At 47.4% G+C, this 17,922-nt stretch overlaps 1 protein-coding gene across 2 annotated transcripts in view; it reads left to right on the forward strand.

Annotated features, from left to right (window-relative positions):
* The window catches only part of SCARA3 (scavenger receptor class A member 3), a 42,877-nt gene that overhangs the window by 18,439 nt on the left and 6,516 nt on the right, over window positions 1–17,922 (forward strand). For both annotated transcript variants that reach the window (XM_023216877.1, XM_023216876.2), the window contains exons 4-5: window positions 5,179–5,277; window positions 6,908–7,951. In XM_023216877.1, the coding sequence (XP_023072645.1) occupies window positions 5,179–5,277; window positions 6,908–7,951 (1,143 nt within the window). The remainder of the gene's footprint in view (window positions 1–5,178; window positions 5,278–6,907; window positions 7,952–17,922) is intronic.

The following is a 17,922-nucleotide window of genomic DNA, read 5'->3' on the forward strand; positions in this document are numbered from 1 at the left end:
CTTTAAAGAATATCGATGTAGGCCGGGCGCGGTGGCTCACGCCTGTAATCCCAGCACTTTGGGAGGCCGAGACGGGCGGATCACGAGGTCAGGAGATTGAGACCATCCTGGCTAACACGGTGAAACCCCGTCTCTACTAAAAAAAAAAAAAAAAATACAAAAAACTAGCCAGGCGTGGTGGTGGGTGCCTGTAGTCCCAGCTACTCGGGAGGCTGAGGCGAGAGAATGGCGTAAACCCGGGAGGCGGAGCTTGCAGTGAGCTGAGATCTGGCCACTGCACTCCAGCTTGGGCAACAGAGCAAGACTCTGTCTCAAAAAAAAAAAAAAAAAAAAGGAATATCGATGTCTGGGCCCCACCCCAATCGTGGAATTAATTCGGTATCTTTCAATTCTCCTGATGGTTCCGTTGTTCACCCAGGATTGAGATCACTGGATTGAGTGACTTCTAAGCCCCCTTTCATGGTCTATGTGTGTTTCTCAAAGTGAGGCTGGATGCGTACCTGCAGCAATTTCACCTCCAGTATTTAAAATGCAAATTCCTGGGTCTCCCTCAGCCAGACCTGCTGAGGGAGGAATCTGGGGGGTCCTGCAGGTGAGACCTGCAGGGTCTCCCTCAGCCAGACCTGCTGAGGAAGGAATCTGGGGGGTCCTGCAGGTGAGACCCAGGGATCTGAGGTTTGGTTCTTCTCATACACATTAGGGTTTGTAGTAGTTGACCTAGGTCACAGCACACAGCCAAAGGTAGGTCACGTCTGCCTTCCAGATGCTGACAGATTGTGGTAAACTGGTTACAACAAATTTGGTGTTTGTAATCCCATTTCACTAAGAGTGCTAAGAGTGCAATCCCATTCTACATTTAGCTTCAAACTTTGAAAATCCAGGCTCTGGTAGGTTTGTTTGTTCCAATCTACTAGATTTTAGAAACAAAGCCAGGAGTAGGGAGAGGCAGTCGAGGCTCCGAGGGGGCTTCCCTGCTCTCATGCAGACCCTGAGCCTGAGCACATCCCTAAGGAGAGGCGCCGTGTCCTGGCCCTGGCTGGAGATATTCAGTTACCAATCTTCTTAGCTTGAAGGCAAGAGGCCAGCATACTAATGATTTGAATAGACACAAGTCATCTTCCAGTAATCCGAAGGCATTAATTAATCCAACACAAGCCGAGCACCTGCTCTGTGCCAGGCACTGGGAACAATGAGTTGCATCAATTACAGTTCACCATCAAGGGGCGTGGTTCTTCCCTCTTGTCAGGGGATATTGGAATCCCTTGGAAAGCATTTAAAAATACTAGTGCCAGAGTACCCCCCTCCACTCTCTCCAGATGAATTAAATCAAAATCTCTGGGTAGGACCCAGGCCTTAGTCATTTATAAATCCCCTCGAGGGTTCCAGTGTACAGCTAGATTCAAGGACCAAGGGTTTCAGAACTTCCCAAGCCCCTCACCGCCTGTCTCTGCTAAATCAATTCGCAGGGTTTGGCCTTTCAGAAAGCGGCCAAAATCCCGGGCCAGAGGAGGGAAGGAGCCACGGTCTGCCTATCAGAGGCCGCAAACTTGCTGTCAGAGAACTTGTCAAGATTTCTGGCCACCCCTTTTAGGGCCTCAGCTCACAGCACCCAAGGGACCTGGGGCCATTATCAAAGCTCCAAGAACCATAGGATCAGGCCCAGAGAAGAGTGTAGGCACTAAAGAGTTTCCGAGAGGACAACAGAATGTGAGACACTGTCACATGCATAACGTCCATGAGTCAGCCTGGCAGGCCGGAGCGGGAGGCTGGCCCTACTCCTCGCGGGAGGGAACAGTCCTGGGGAGGGGACAGGATTTGCCCCAAGATCCAGAGTGACTGGACAGAGGATCAAAAGAACCGGGGTGAGGAGTGTGTGTTTGTGAACCATGGGAGAACTTCGGGTTTCCTTTTTTGTTTTTGCCTCCAGCTTGGGTATCCCAAGGCCCTAGAACAGTGTTGGCACCATCCTGGCCTAAATGGCAGGTGCCCAGAAATATCTGTTGAAAGAATGACTATAGATTGGTAAAGCATGTGTGTGTGTATATGGTGTGTGTGTGAGTGTGTGAATAGACTGGTCAATGCTTTACAACCATGATTGTGACCAAAGTCCAGAGGGTTGGGAAAATCAGTCAGCAGACATTACAAACCAACTCTGTTCATTTTAATCAAGTTTTTTTTTTTTTTTTTTAAATCAAGAGCATACAGGGGGCCAAGAACTATATTCTATACTAGGCAGTATACTGCCTAGTAAAACACAGACCCTGTCTTCATGGAATTTATAATCTAGAGCTGATTATGGCCATATTTTTCTGTAAAAGGCTACATAGTAAATATTTTAGGCTTTTCAGGTTACATACGATCTTTGTCGCAACCAGACTCATCGCAGAGCAAAAGCAGCCACAAGCAGTCTGTAAATGAATAGGGGTGGCAACTCCTGTAAATCAGGCATTGGACTGGATTTCACCTGCAGGCCGTAATTTGCCACCCCCTGGTTTAGAGCAGTGATCTCTAAACTTTTTTGACCGTGCATCCCATCAGTAAAAAATTCATTTGAAAGGCATCCAAAAATTTACATGGATTGATGAATGGGTGAAAGAGATGGATGAATATAAAATAAATACGGAAAAATGCTACTTGTAGAATGTAGGCGATAGGCACATAGGTCTTCACTGTACAAGCCATTCTATTGTTTGAGAAATTTTTAAATTAAATGTTGGAAAAGAAAAATTTGATAGAGTCACACCTCCAAAATACACCTATTTATTTATAAGTGATATATAAGTACTATTTGCCATATTGTCTACATTATAAACATAATTTTATAAGGATGAAGAAAAATCATGTCTGAAAAGTAAGTAAAATGGCTTAAAAAGAAATTTATAATTATTAAGCGTGAAATACACAATGAAGAAATAAGCAAGGCCAGGTGCAGTGGCTCATGTCTGTAACCCCAGCATCTTGGGAGGCCAAGGTGGGAGGATCACTTGAGCTCAGGATTTCGAGGCCAGCCTGGGCAACACAGTGAGACCCCACTCATTTCAATTTAAAAAAAATTGAAAATTGACTGGGCATGGTGGCATATGCCAGTAGTCCCGACCACTTAGGAGGCTGGGCTGGGATAATCACTCGAGCCCAGGAGATTGAGGCTGCAGTGAGCCATGATCACACCACTGCACTCCAGCCTGGGTGACAGAGCAAGACTCCGTCTCACAAAAAAAAAAAAAAAGAAAAAAGAAATGAACAGGTGAATGAATTACATGGAGTGGAGTGAGCCTTGGCTGTTGGCTTGGAAGTAGACTTAATGAAGCATAGGAATAGGAATCAAAGTCACCCAGTCTCTCTGTATCTTTGTTCATCTATGCATGAAATCTTAATTGTAGGGAGGCTCAAATGGAATAATAACTATTATAAACTGTAAAGTGCTTGTCTCATGTAACAGCATGTGCTTATTCCCAAACTCTCTCAACATGTCGCTGTTACTAATTAAGTAAATCTCTTGACAGCTCTGAGATGTACAATATTAACTGGAGCCTGGAGATTCCAAATAATTTGAAAGCATAGAATTTTGGCGCTGATGAGAGCCTCAGAGTCATCAAGCTCCACATTTCTGTTTTACATGTGATTGAATTGAGCTCAGGAAAGGGTAACTGACTTGCCCAAAGTCACCCAACAAATGGTGATGTAAACTAGGACTAGAAGCTGTGTTACTCAGTGCTCTTGGTGGTGCTAATTCTTTCCCCTTGTACTTGCTCTTAAGAGGATCTGTGGGAAACATCTTGCTGAGCCCTTCCTCACTACCAGGTCCATTCAGGCACCCACTGGAGAAAGCCAGGCGTCCTGCTATTGCCAAGACGTGCTCTAACCACTGGCCAACATGGCCCCCTTAGTAGAGTGCAAGGCTGTCCGTGGGCTATCAATTGGTATAACATTTTCTGGGCAGCAGTTTGGCAGCTTGTATCAAGGACTTCAAAAATGTTAATACCCTTGGGTCCCATAATTCTGCTTTAAGCAATTTATCCCAAAAGAATTATCGTATACACACAACCATCATATATAAGGATTATTTCCAGAATTAAGCATTACTTATACTTATATATTAAGTTTGATTTATGAGCTCAGACGAGGAGGTGCTTTAAGTGTCCCCAACAGTAGGGGATTCATACCTAATTGCTGTATTATTTATATAGAGTGCCATGCAGATACCAAAAGTAATGATTTTCAAGTGATTTAACCCTGGGTGGAAAAAATATCCATGACATGATACCGATAAAGCAACATCAAAGAAAACAGATGAGATGTTCAGAACATCCCAGTTTTGCTTTTGTTGCCTAAAAAAGTACAACAGTTCCTGCTTATCCGCAGTTTCAGTTACCCAAGGTCAATCAGCAACATCATGGCTTGATGATCGCCCTTCTGACATATGGTCAAGGTCAGTAGTAGCCCAACACTAAGTCACGATGCCTATGTCATTCACCTCACTGCATCTCTTCACATGGGCATGGTGTCATCTCATGTCAGCACAAGAAGAAGGGTGAGTACGGTACAATAAGATATTCTCAGAGACACAGAGACCATGTTGACATAACTTTTATTATAGCATATTGTTCTAATAGTTCTATTTTATTATTAGCTGTTGTTAATCTCTTACTAGGCCTAATATATAAATTAAACTTTATCCGAGGTATGTATGTATAGGAAAACACATAGTATATATAGGGTTCCATACTCTGAGGTTTCGGGCATCCACTGGGGGTCTTGGAATGTATCCCCTGCAGGTAAGGGGAGAACACTGCATATATCTGTGTAGCTGAAGAATGGTTATCAATGTAAACAAAGCTAGAAGAAATACATGAAGACACTGATTGTAGCAATCTTTGGGTGGTAGGAATAAGAATAATTTTTTAAAAATATTTTTTTCTGAATTTTCCCTGTTTCATTCTATGATCAGGTCCTATTTATAAAATGTTGGGTGTGGGGTGAGTGATTATGTTTCTACAGGGCCTTGTGGCAAACTCTGGCCATAAGAAGTATCTTCCCTAACCGCCATGAAGAAGCCTGAGAGGAGAAGGGTGAAAGGTTTTGGTTGCAGAGGGGCTGATAAAGATGCCTTCTCAAGGAATGACTGCTGTTTCTCTGAGCTTAGACCCTGCCCCAGCTTCTCATCTGTTTTCCCTACAGTTTTTAGAAAAGTGGACTCTCTCTCCGAAGACATCTCCTTGACCCAGTCTATTTATGACAAGAAACTTGTGTTAATGCAGAAAAATCTCCAGGGCCTGGGTAAGTAGATGAGCTGATGACTGTGATGCAGTGATCATCAGGGTAGGGCAAGGGTGCCCTCCCCATGCCACAGTGCCCCAGCGCCAAGCAACCTTTACCAGCCTTCTAGGCACAGAGGACATCCCTGACTCCCTGCTCCCTCCCTAGCCGGTTCTCCATCCCCTGGAGGAGGGCTGCTACTCTGGGATACTCCCAGGACTGGAGCAGGGGATTCTGGGTGGAGCACAGATCTAGCCAGAGTCTACAGGCAGAGAAGGAAACCAAAGATGGTCCATTCCCAAAATGGCCTCATGCATCTGAAATGATGAGAGTTTCAAGACCTTGCAAAACCTCCTGCCAGGTCAACCCTTTCCTCGCCATTGCCTTAAGCTGTGCCACAATTCTTTTCTTTTTTATTTTTTTAAAATATGTGCCATCTATTTGTCTGTTTCTATAATTTGAACTCTTGTTATAGATTAAGGGATCCATGTGCAGGTTTGTTACTTGGTTATATTGTGTCACACTGAGGTTTGGGGCAGGAATGATCACATCACCCAGGTAGTGAGCCTAGGTACCCAGTAGGTGGTTTTTCAGTCCATAGTCCCTCCCTCCTCCCCCAGCTAGTATGCCCCAAAGTCTGTTGTTGCCATCTTCATGTCTACATGTATTCAGTCTTTTTTTTTTTTGAGATGGAGTCTCGCTCTCTCACGTAGGCTGGAGTGCAGTGATGCGATCTCGGCTCACTGCAAGCTCTGCCTCCCGGATTCACGCCATTCTTCTGTCTCAGCCTCCCAAGTAACTGGGACTACAGGCGCCCGCCACCACACTCAGCTAATTTTTTGTATTTTTAGTAGGGACGGGGTTTCACCATGTTAGCCAGGATGGTCTCGATCTCCTGACCTTGTGATCTGCCCTCCTCGGCCTCCCAAAGTGCTGGGATTACAGATGTGAGCCACCGTGCCCAGGGTCTACATATATTCAATCTTGCTCCCACTTATAAGTGAGAGCATGTGGTCTTTGGTTTTCTGTTCTTCCGTTAATTTGCTTAGGTCATGCCACAATTCTTGATGTTGTTTATCCCCTGCTTTAACCTGGAACAATCTAAGAGAGAATGAGACAGAAGGAGCAATGATAGAAGGGTTTACAGGGGTCTTCTTCTCTGACTCAAATAGAAGGTTCTGGTCTGGCACCAATATACGTGGCTATTTGCCAAGCCACTTCTCTGTGCCTCGTTCCTCTTGAGTCACAAGTCAAAAATCCCTGTGCCACCTTCTCTGCAAATTCATTATTGTAAGAGGATTGAATAAGATAACAGATATAAAAATATTGGGAGAAATTTTTAAATCAACTTTAAATGGGAAGTTCCTGGTCACCTAAGAAAAATTAAGAAGATATATTTTTGAGAATTTGGTGGTAAGAAGGAGAAAACGTCCTAAATGATTTCAGATCAGAGTCAAGACAATTGGTAAAAGTGAGATTCCATAGAGATGGCAAGGCTTTTCCAAGAAGGGATTCATAACAGGACTTCAGGAAGGAAGCAGGTTTGGGAAGCTACTTACCAATTCCTTATGCTCTGAAATATTTAATTTAAAGAGGAAGCATCGTACCATGGTCCTTCAGCAACTCAAACTGTTGTCCCTTTCCCCTAAAGATCCGAAAGCCCTGAACAACTGCTCTTTTTGCCATGAAGCTGGGCAGCTGGGGCCAGAGATCCAAAAACTGCAGGAGGAGCTGGAGGGAATTCAGAAGCTGCTTCTGGCTCAGGAGGTGCAGCTGGACCAGACCTTGCAGGCCCAGGAGGTGCTCTCCACCACCAGCAGGCAGATCTCCCAGGAGATGGGGAGTTGCTCCTTCTCCATCCACCAGGTTAACCAGTCTCTGGGGCTCTTCCTGGCCCAGGTGAGAGGCTGGCAGGCCACCACAGCTGGCCTGGACCTCTCTCTGAAGGACCTCACCCAGGAGTGCTATGATGTCAAGGCTGCAGTGCACCAGATCAACTTCACCGTGGGGCAGACTTCCGAGTGGATCCATGGGATCCAGCGGAAGACGGACGAGGAGACCCTGACCCTCCAGAAGATTGTCACCGACTGGCAGAACTACACCCGGCTCTTCAGTGGCCTGCGTACCACCTCCACCAAGACCGGAGAGGCAGTCAAGAACATCCAGGCCACCCTGGGGGCCTCCTCACAGCGCATCAGCCAGAACTCCGAGAGCATGCATGACCTGGTACTCCAGGTCATGGGCTTGCAGCTGCAGCTGGATAACATCTCGTCCTTCCTGGACGACCATGAGGAGAACATGCATGATCTTCAGTACCACACCCACTACGCCCAGAACCGCACCGTGGAGAGGTTTGAGTCTCTGGAAGGACGCATGGCTTCTCACGAGATTGAAATTGGCACCATCTTCACCAACATCAATGCCACTGACAGCCACGTGCACAGCATGCTGAAGTACCTGGATGACGTGCGGCTCTCCTGCACGCTAGGCTTCCACACCCATGCCGAGGAGCTCTACTACCTGAACAAGTCTGTCTCCATCATGCTGGGCACCACAGACCTGCTCCGGGAGCGCTTCAGCCTGCTCAGTGCCCGGCTGGACCTCAACGTCCGGAACCTCTCCATGATCGTGGAGGAGATGAAGGCGGTGGACATGCAGCATGGAGAAATCCTTCGCAACGTCACCATCCTACGAGGTAAGAGCTGGGTACAGGTAGGGCTGCTACAAGGCTTCCACTGAGGCTTGGTGATCTTGCTGGACACAGAAGTACCTGGTTTTAGGCAAAGTACTAGTGGGCTAACACAGTCCTATAGCAAATGCCTAGAGCAATAGGCAGCTTTAAGAAATGTCCTTGCATTAGCCAGACATGATGGTGTGTACCTATACTCCTAGCTGCTTGGGAAGCTGAGGCAGAAGGATCACTTGAGCCCAGGAGGTCGAGGCTATAGTGAGCTATGATTGCACCACTGCAGCCTGGGAGACAGAGTGAGTCCTCATGTGAAAAAAAAAAAAAAAAAAAAAAAAGAGAAAAGGAAAAAAGAAAAGGAAAAGAACATCCTTGCAAACCTCTTTTGTAAAGGTATTATGGCTTCTAACTTTGCCTATTACCCAAATCTGGACTTTTATATTTAGATTTGTTTAACCATGTCCTAATAGAGAAATAAGCAGATCTTGTGTTTTGAAAACTGTCTCCTCTTTTTTTCTGCCTTCTCACCCCCTCATTAATGCTCCCAACCACCCAACCCTCTGCCCGGGAGGCTGTCACTCTGACACACTCTTCTACTCTCATCTGCCTTATGTCTTCCATATTTATCAAGGTTCTCCAGAGAAACAGAATAGTGTATGAGAGAGAAAGAGAAAGAGAGACAGAGAGATCCACACAAACAGATTCAATAGTGTATGAGAGAGAGAGAGATCCACAGAAACAGAATCAATAGTGTAGAGAGAGAGAGAGAGATAGACCCGGAGAAACAGAATCAATAGTGTATAGAGATGAGAGATAGATAGATCCAGAGAAAAGAATCAATAGTGTATAGAGATAGATAGATAGATGATAGATAGATAGATAGATAGATAGATAGATCCAGAGAAACAGAATCAATAGTGTATAGATAGATGGAGAGATATAGATTGATTGATTGATCCAGAGAAACAGAATCAATAGTATATAGAGATAGATGATAGATATGATAGAGATAGATAGATAGATAGATAGATAGATAGATAGATAGATAGATAGGATAATGAGATAGATAGATAGATCCAGAGAAACAGAATCAATAGTGTATAGATAGATGGATAGATACATAGATTGATTGATTGATTGATCCAGAGAAATAGAATCAATAGTGTATAGAGATAGATGATACACAGATATGATAGAGATAGATAGATAGATAGATAGGATAGAGATAAAGAGATAGACATGAGATAGATAGATAGATAGATAGATGATAGATAGATCCAGAGAAGTAATCAATAGCATATAGAGATAGATGATAGATAGATAGATAGAGAGATAAAGAGATAGATAGATAGATCCAGAGAAACAGAATCAATAGGAGAGAGAGAGAGGTGATAGAAATAGAGATGATAGATGGAGATGAGTTAGATAGATGATAGATATAGATAGATAGATAGATAGATAGATAGATAGATAGATAGATAGATAGTGATAGAGATAGATGGATAGATGGATATTATAAGGAATTGGCTCCTGTAATTAGAAAGGCTGGCAAGTCCAAAATCTGCAGAGCTGATGTTCCAGTTTGAAGACCATCAGGCAGGAAGAATTCCCTCTTACTTGGGGGAGGCTCAGCTCTTTGTTCTATTCAGGCCTTCAACTGATTAGATGAGCCCGCCTACACGAGGGAGGGCAATCTGCTTGACGCAGGCTACCTATTTAAATGTTAATCTTATCCTAAAGCACCCTCACAAGAAAGGCCCCAGAATTATATTTGACCAAGTACCTGACCTAGTCAAAGTGACACATAAAATTAACCATCACAAGCCCACCCCTTGTCAACTTGGCACCTGTACACATCTCCTTAAACCACACTTAATCTCCAAATCAAGACAACAGTAAGGTCATAATTCCACCTAATGTGATACAACTCTTCTGTGTACAACCAAAAACACACACACGCTTTCCCCTGAAGAGGAGTTAAAGTGCTTGAGTGAATTTTATTCTTTTGCTTATACCCTGTAACTTAAATAATATAATGTAAAGTTAACAGTATTTAACTATGCTATAAAGTAGATACACGTTATTTTACACAATAAGGGAATTAGAGAAGACAGAAAACAAAATTGTTGGCTATACATACACACAGAGATATAGTCATTAAAAAAATAAGGAGGATTGATTACATTCAGAATGTCCGAATAGAGAAATAAAATAAAATATAAGGAGGACATACCATAACCATGACAGTCCTTGTTGCTGTCATTGGTCACATGGTTGTAGCTGGTATTCATCACCACCTTCTTCCACTCCCCATTTCTGTATTCCCTTTGTCTTCAGCAAGCCCCTCATCTGGTCCTGGCTCTTTACCTGTTGGGGTGATCTAAACCTTCCACCCTGAAGGGTCTGGGCTATAGTATTTCTACCTGGGTGGGATTGTTGAATATTCCATTGACCTTAATCACAGGGCTTGGTAATACTATGGGACACCCCGCGGGATCTCCTGTATTCCAGACATCCCCTTCCTTACTTCCATCATGGAGTAGTAGTCCAATTTCCCCTTGGCAGTCAGGACCCAGTCACCCACACCAGCACAGAAACTCTCTATTTTGCTTGTTGATTCAGAGGCATGAGGAGCCCAAAGTGGCCAGGTGGCAGTCTTAACTTCCTGTTCAATGGAATCATGGTTGTGTCACCTGGTGGCAGCTTTCCTCCCTTTGGAACTAGACCTCTATCTCAGCAGAACATAAGATCATAGGAACAGGAAGCAAAAATTTTCTAGTGGGTCACCAGTATGAGAATAAGAGTGCCACTGCCATTAACTCCCCTTGGTTTCTGGACCTGTGAGTCTGACTTTGGGAGAAACACTGCTACGTATTGGATGCTGATTGAGAGCATATACAGCCTCCTGGAGAACCATTCCTAAGCCCCGCAAGGTACTGCCACCTAGCTCGTGCTGTAACTGAGTCTTCAAAAGGCCATTCCACTGTTTTATCAAGCCAGCTGCCTCAGGATGGTGGAACATAAGACCAGTGAATTCCATGCCACATTACCACACTTTGTCTGCTGTGAAGTGAGCTCCTCAGTCAGGAGCAATGCTGTGTGAATACCGTGACTGTGGATAAGGCATTCTGTGAGTCTATGGAGGGTAGTTTTGACAGAAGCATTGTGTACAGGGAAGGCAAATCTATATCCAGGGCAAGTGTCTATTCTGGTAAAAATATTGCCCTTTCCATGATGGAAATGATCCAGTGTAATCAACCTGCCACCAGGTAGCTGGCAGATTACCCTGGGAAATGGTGCCATGTCAGAGACTCAGTGTTGGTTTCTGCTGCAGCAGAGTGGGCATTAGCAGTGCCTGTAGCTGGGTCAGCCTTGGTGAGTGGAAGTCCTTGTTGCTAAGCCCATGGATAACCTCCATCCCTGCCACCATGCACACTTTGTTCATGAGCCCATTGGGCAATGACAGTGGTGGCTGGAGAAGGAGGCTTACTGGTATCCACAGAATAGGTCATGCTATCTACCCGATTATTAAATCCTCTCCTGCTGGGGTCACCCTTTGGTGGGGATTCACATAGGATGCAAATATCTTCAGTATTTTTGCCTCTTCGGAGAGGCCCGTCCACAGACCTCTTCCGTAAATCTTGTCACCAGTTTTTCGATCGTGTTCCTTCCACGTCCCTGACCATCCAGCCAAACAATTGGCCGCAGCCCATGGATCAGTATATAGTCACACATCTGACCATTTCTCCTTCCAAGTAAAATGAACAATCAGGTTCACAGCCCAAAGATCTATCCACTGGGAGGCTTTCCCTTTCCCACTCTCCTTCAGGGATGTCTCAGGAAGGGGCTGCAGGGCTGCAGTTGTCCACTTTCAGGTGGTACCTACATATCCTGCAGAACCATCTGTAAACTAGGCCTGAATCTTCTGTTCCTCCATCAACTGATCATATAGAACTCCCCATAAGGCCACAGGTGCAGGATGGGAGAGAGAAGATAGGATAGCAGGAGCGGGACCTCTGGGCATTTGGGCCACTTCTTTATGTAACTTATGTGTGCCTTCAGGGCCTGCTCAGGCCAGATCACATGTATATACCACTTCCATTTGATGATGGAGTATTGCTCTGCACACCCAACTTTATGGATTAGTGGATCAGCTACCACCCAGTTCATGATTGGTGACTCAGACCACTGGTCACTTGGTGGCCCATGGTTAAGTGTTTAGTCTCCACCAAGGCTGAGTAGAAGGTCAAGAGCTGTTTCCGAAAAGGAGAGTGGTTATCTGTGGAGAATGGGAGGGCTGCTTCAAAATCCTAAGGGATCATGCTGTGATTCACCTACAGGGGACTGCCAAGGGCTCCACACAGCATCCTTATCTGCCACTGACTCCTCAAGCACCACTGGATCTGCTGGGTCCTATGGCCCAGGCAGCAAAGCAGCTTGCATGGCAGCCTGGACCTGTGGCAGAGCCTTCGCCTGTTCTGGGCCCCACTCAAACAGGAAGCTTTTCAGGTCACTTGGCAAATGAGTAGAAATACACACTCCAATGATGAATATGTTACCTCCAAAGACCAAATCAGCCCACTAGGCGTTGTGCCTTCTTTTTGGTTTTAGGAGGGGCCTGATGCAACAACTAATCCTTTGCCTTAGAAGGGATATCTGTCTCCACATACCCATACCACCCAACCTCTGGAAATTTCACTGAGATGGAAGGCTCTCGAATTTTCATCAAATTTATTTCCTGTCCCCTGACATGGTAACGGAAATCTTCCCACAGTATTTCACCTAAAATATGTATGTGCATGACCTCTAGGGCACAATGTTCCAGGGAAGGGCATTAGTAAATAGTTCTTATGGTTCAGCTCCTGGCAGATGTGTGGTTTCATTGAGTTCAACCTAAGAACAAAGGCAATTTAAAGCTTTCCTGATTACAATGCCCATTTACAAACTTTGTTTTATTTCAGCCTCACAACAACCCTTGCATGGTAAACAAGGCAAATGTTGGTGAGTCTACTTATAGAAAAGTAATCTGAGGATAGGGTAGGGAGTTTAAAGGAATAAGCACAGGGTCACTCTGATTTAAAATCCTGACCGCTCCCCAATGCTCTGAAATGTACACAATCCAGTGCCCATCCAGGAAAGGAGATGCCCAGAGCATGAGTTTGTAGATGCCAACAAGACATTTCTGCTCAGGTCCTGCTAAGCTGTAGGGTGTGGGGCAGGGAGTGGGGAAGAAGGAGATGGCGCCAAAAGTGTTGACAGGGGAACCGTTCTAAGTGTAACCAATAGTACTCTTGAAAATTTACATTTGCTGCTGTCCTAGTCATGCATGGAGTTTTCATGTGCGGAGTTCCATGACTAGGAGTCCTAGTCATGCGTGGAGAGCAAAACGGGGCATCTGTTTGAGCTACACCTGAGTCTTGGTTCAACGTCTGCACATTTGTTTAAATTGTTCTACTGGCCAGCCTCTCTCTGGTTGTTAAAGTCACCACATGTAAAATCTCTCACATGTGAAAGCAAATTTCAGGGACACAATGCACATCTCTTTCTCTGGGGACCTGGTTACTCATTCATTCATCCAGAGACAGGCACAGACAGGCTGGGACACAGGAGCTGGCAATGAGGTCTCCACCTGGCCGGAGCTGAGCGGCTATCTGGAATAAAAGGAGGGATTGCAGTGGCGGGAGCTGTGTGGAAGGTGCCAGGTCCTGATGGAAGAATTGGAACTCTGAGACTGCCCAGGCAAGAAGCCTGCCTTCTGATGTGCTCTGGAACTTTAGGCAGAATCACTTCATCCCTCCAGGGCTCTGCTTCATTCATTTGTAAATGAAGGGGTAAGACCAGTTGATTTCTGAGATTCTAGCTCTAATTAATTCTAAGTCCCCATTTACTCAACAGAAAGACTGTGGTACTTTCATAGTGTTTGTGCCTCTCGTAAAATATTTATCTCCTCCTACTGTGTAGGGTAATTTCAGTGTCTGTGCTAGACAGTGTCCATGCTAGGACTATCATTTGGGAATTGTAGACTAAAACCATCATAACTTATTAGCTAAATGACCTGGGGTGGGGCTTTTGGCTACTTTCTTTCTTTTTTTTGTAGCGACAGGGTCTCACTTTGTTGCCTAGACTGGTCTCAAACTCTTGGGCTCAAGCAATCATCCCACCTTTGGCCTCCCAAAGTGCTGGGATTACAGGCATGAACCATCACACCCAGCCACACTTTGAACTCAGTTTCTTCATCTGCAAATAGAAATATTAATGCTTTTCTTGCCTGTATCCCATAGGGTAATTGTGAGGATCAGTGTTCACAATGGGTGTGAACAAGTTCCTGTAAAATATGAAAGGGTGCCCTGCATAAAGGATTATTATGATGATAAATTGCTTGGAGACCTAGGCTCCTTGTGTTACTCATCGAGGACCCAGCAGAGTGCTTGGCTCTTGGAAAGTACAAGAAATGTTTGCTCGGTGAACAAATAAATGAAAGTGTGAACAAAAGGTAGAAGCCCAAGATGGGCAAGATACAAAGGGATTCAATCTGCAAATGTGTTCTATAAGCACCACCCTCCATCCTACTTCCATGCTGAAGTGTTCAGGAGTTTACAAGTGAAGGAGGAAAAAGCAGACTGTCATGTCATTCTGCTGTTCAGGCCCAAGGAGCAACCTGGGGAGATGACAGTGAAGAGAGTTTGGTGGCCCTGACACAGTTTTTGTTCTCTCAGCCCTGTGATGCTGCTGAAAACACCACTCAGCTTCTCAGCCTAATAGCTGCAGCGTTTTGTTGGTTTCTAAGCCTCTCTGCCAAACCAATCACAAATCCACAAATGCCTGGAGAGGAAAAGATGTCAGGCTGACTTCAATGGGGCCTCTCTTCTCCGGGATCTTGGCCCTTGGTATCCCTGCAAAGCCTCCAGAAGGATGTTTTGGTCTTTCTCTAACCGCTCTGTTTGTTCTCTGTGGGAGGTTGAATCTGTCATAAACTAGTCCATCGTAAGCAGAAGTAGAAGCCCATGGGCATGTTTTTAACAGCCCTCAGTTGGCAACAAGCAGCTTTGAGAGTCCCTGAGCCAGGCCAATATTCTCATGGAGCAGAGGGGAGCCTGAGCCCAAGCCACCCGCTTTGCTAATATGAGAGCTGGGACTCAAACACTGGGTGCCCAATGTCCACGCCAATGTGCCTCCCACAGCACCAGGCCAGTCCCTCCAGAGGCACCCCTTTGTTTTATTTTCTTCTGTCCTTGTAAGACAGCCAGGTGCCTCTGACCATAAGATGTACTATGGGTTCCTCCTGGGCCATGCACTGCCCCTCCTGTGGGTGGGCAGTGCTGATGCCCAAGACACTGGGCACTCTGCTCACCCCACCCCCTCCTCCCTATCCCAAGCGCAGACCACAGAGCCAGCCACTCCATGGTCCCAGACGTGAGGTCAGCTGTGGCTGGACCCTAATGAGCCTGGAGAGCCTGATTACAGCCTGTGGCTTCCTGAGTAATCATGGCCGCCCCCCTCCACCGGACTCCAGGGTGTGCCGGTCCCTCTCCTTCCCACGCACCTCAGCCACTGCTGCCCGTCTTCCCTGGTGGCCTGAAGTGCCTTCCCTCAGCTCAGAGCAGCCACTAGCCCTTCTCTAGCCCTTCTCTCCTCTGCCCCTCACCCCTGCCTTGTTACTGTAAGATCAGTGGCACCCCGGCCTGGAGGGGCCTTGGTCAGCCTCTGTCCACATTCCTTGCCCCCACACTAACTACTAAACTACAGTTGTTGACTTCCTCCCTAACCAGACCAGGTCACGCCTGCTGTCAGTCCTCTGCCTGCATGACTCATGGCTGGCCTGGAGGGCAGGTGGGGCCCTGCTCACCTAAGGAAGGCAGCCTTCTGGGTCCTCTTTTCAGTCAGTGGGGACCCCGAAGCACTCTTTAGAAAAAGGCTCTGGGGTCCTCGTCCTCCAGGCAGCGCCTAGGATTGCAGCCTCTCCCTCCTCCAGGCAGCACCCAGGTGTGTAGGCCCCAGCAGTGCTGGGAGTGGCACAGGAGCCAAGGTAGCAGCGTGGGGGAAGGAGCTTGGGTCTCAGAGCCTCTCGGGCCTGGACTGGAATCCTGACCCCAGCACTGTGGTCTTCAGCACGTGGCCAACCACTGCACCTGCCCTGTCATCTGTAAAATGGGGCAACAGCCTCCTGCCTGGGACATAGCAGACACTCAGTTGACGAAGTTGGCAAATGTCAGTGCTCTCATGTCCCTCCCTTCTCCACCCTGTGGGAGATTCGAGAAGGCACGGAGCAGGCAGAGAGTGAGCGGGGCTGACTATGGCACACCAGCTCCGAGCAGCTCCCTCCACCAGCCGTGACACGGGCAGCGAGGGAGGCTTCTGTCGGCACCACAGGCACCTGTTAGTAGCCCACGTGGAGGCCCACAAGATGTAGACAGGCCCCCAATAACATCGTCCACTCTATCTTCTCACGGCTGCTGCCTGGAACACCTCCCACCCCCATCTGGGTTCTCAGAGATGGCGTCAGCAGCAGCAGCTGTGGCTTAGGGGTGGATATAGACAGGGAGGGAACCTTTCTCCCTGCATCCTCCCTCCACTCACGCTAGGCTGCAGCTCCTGGGCAATGAAGGGAATGATATGACTGAGGCTTCTGCACAGACATCCACCAGGAGCATGTGGACGCTTGGGCCTCCTCACCTAGGGAAAGACTCCCCAGAGCTTCCCAGGAAAGAGGAGCTGGAGGGGGCTGGTGGGGAGGAGGGAGTGTTTTTTCTCCTTTGCTGCTGGCATAGAATCCCTTAGAAATCACAGATACAGGCCAGGTGGGATGGCTCATGCCTGCAATCCCAAAACTTTGGGAGGCCAAGGCAGAAGAATCACTTGAGCCCAGGAGTTCGAGACCAGCCTGGGCAACATAGTGAAACCCCATCTCTGCCATAAAAATAAAAAAATCAGTTGGCCTGGTGGCATGTGCCTGTTGGAAGATCATTTGGGCCCAGGAGTTCAAGGGTGCAGTGAGCTGTGATTGTGTCACTGCATTCCAGCCACAACAGAGCAAGACCCTGTCTCTGAAAAAGAAAGAAATCCTCAAGCTGGCTGCTGTGTTCTTAGGGACCAGGGAGGAGAGGTTGTCCGCCAAATATGGTGGCATAGAAAAGAATGGAGTTCCGGAAGAAGGTGAGGGGGCCCCAGCTGTGTGTGGGTGCAGGGCAGGGTGTCCTTGTCCCAACAAGTCTTCTCAGGCTTTTCCTGAGCCAAGGCTGGAGAGGGGGATTGTGAACTTGTCCACCCAGAAGGTGAGAGTGGAGAGAGTGGAGCACTAGGGAGCAGGAGACCAGCCCTGGGGGAGAAGTGAGCCCAGGAGGAGTCGGGGCAGAGGGAGGAGGTGAGTGCCCACCCCGACAGGGAGGAGGGAGTGGCAGGAGAAGGGGTCACGGAGCCGCAGGGCCCTTGGAAGCTGAGTGAGCACATGATCTTGTGGATGAAATCTGAGTTTTGGAACAGGACAGTGTTGCCAGTGTTGCCACACCGCCGACAGCTTTGGGGGGCCTCTCCGCCTCTGTATGGCTCTCTGCTTTTCCAAACCTCAGCTGGCCCAGGAGCCAGGAGCAGAGGTGGGGTAAAGACAGATGCTATGGCTCTGCTGGTTCCCTGCAGGTCCTGCCAGGGTGGGGAGGTGGCTCCTGTGCAGGCATCAGCCTGGGCCCGTGGCACTCTGGCTGCCAAGCTGCCAGGGGCTCCTGCAGGCCAAGGGCAGCTCCTGCAGGCCAAGGGCATCTCCTGCCTCCCGGCTTCTCTGAGGCCGGGCTGCTGCCACTGCTGCTGGTCACCCTTCATCATTGGCTAACTCAACAATGGAATGTCAGCCGTGCTGCTGGCAGGCCACGTGAGCCATGCAGGGCCACATCCCCACGGCGGGAGGTGGGCAAGGGCAGGTGGTGTCAGGGAACTGACTGGAAGGTTTTTATTGGCTCTGGTGGGGCTGGCTCTGTCTGGGCTTTGGT

Source organism: Piliocolobus tephrosceles, chromosome 7, assembly GCF_002776525.5.
Source record: "Piliocolobus tephrosceles isolate RC106 chromosome 7, ASM277652v3, whole genome shotgun sequence".
Taxonomy (NCBI): Eukaryota; Metazoa; Chordata; class Mammalia; order Primates; family Cercopithecidae; genus Piliocolobus; species Piliocolobus tephrosceles.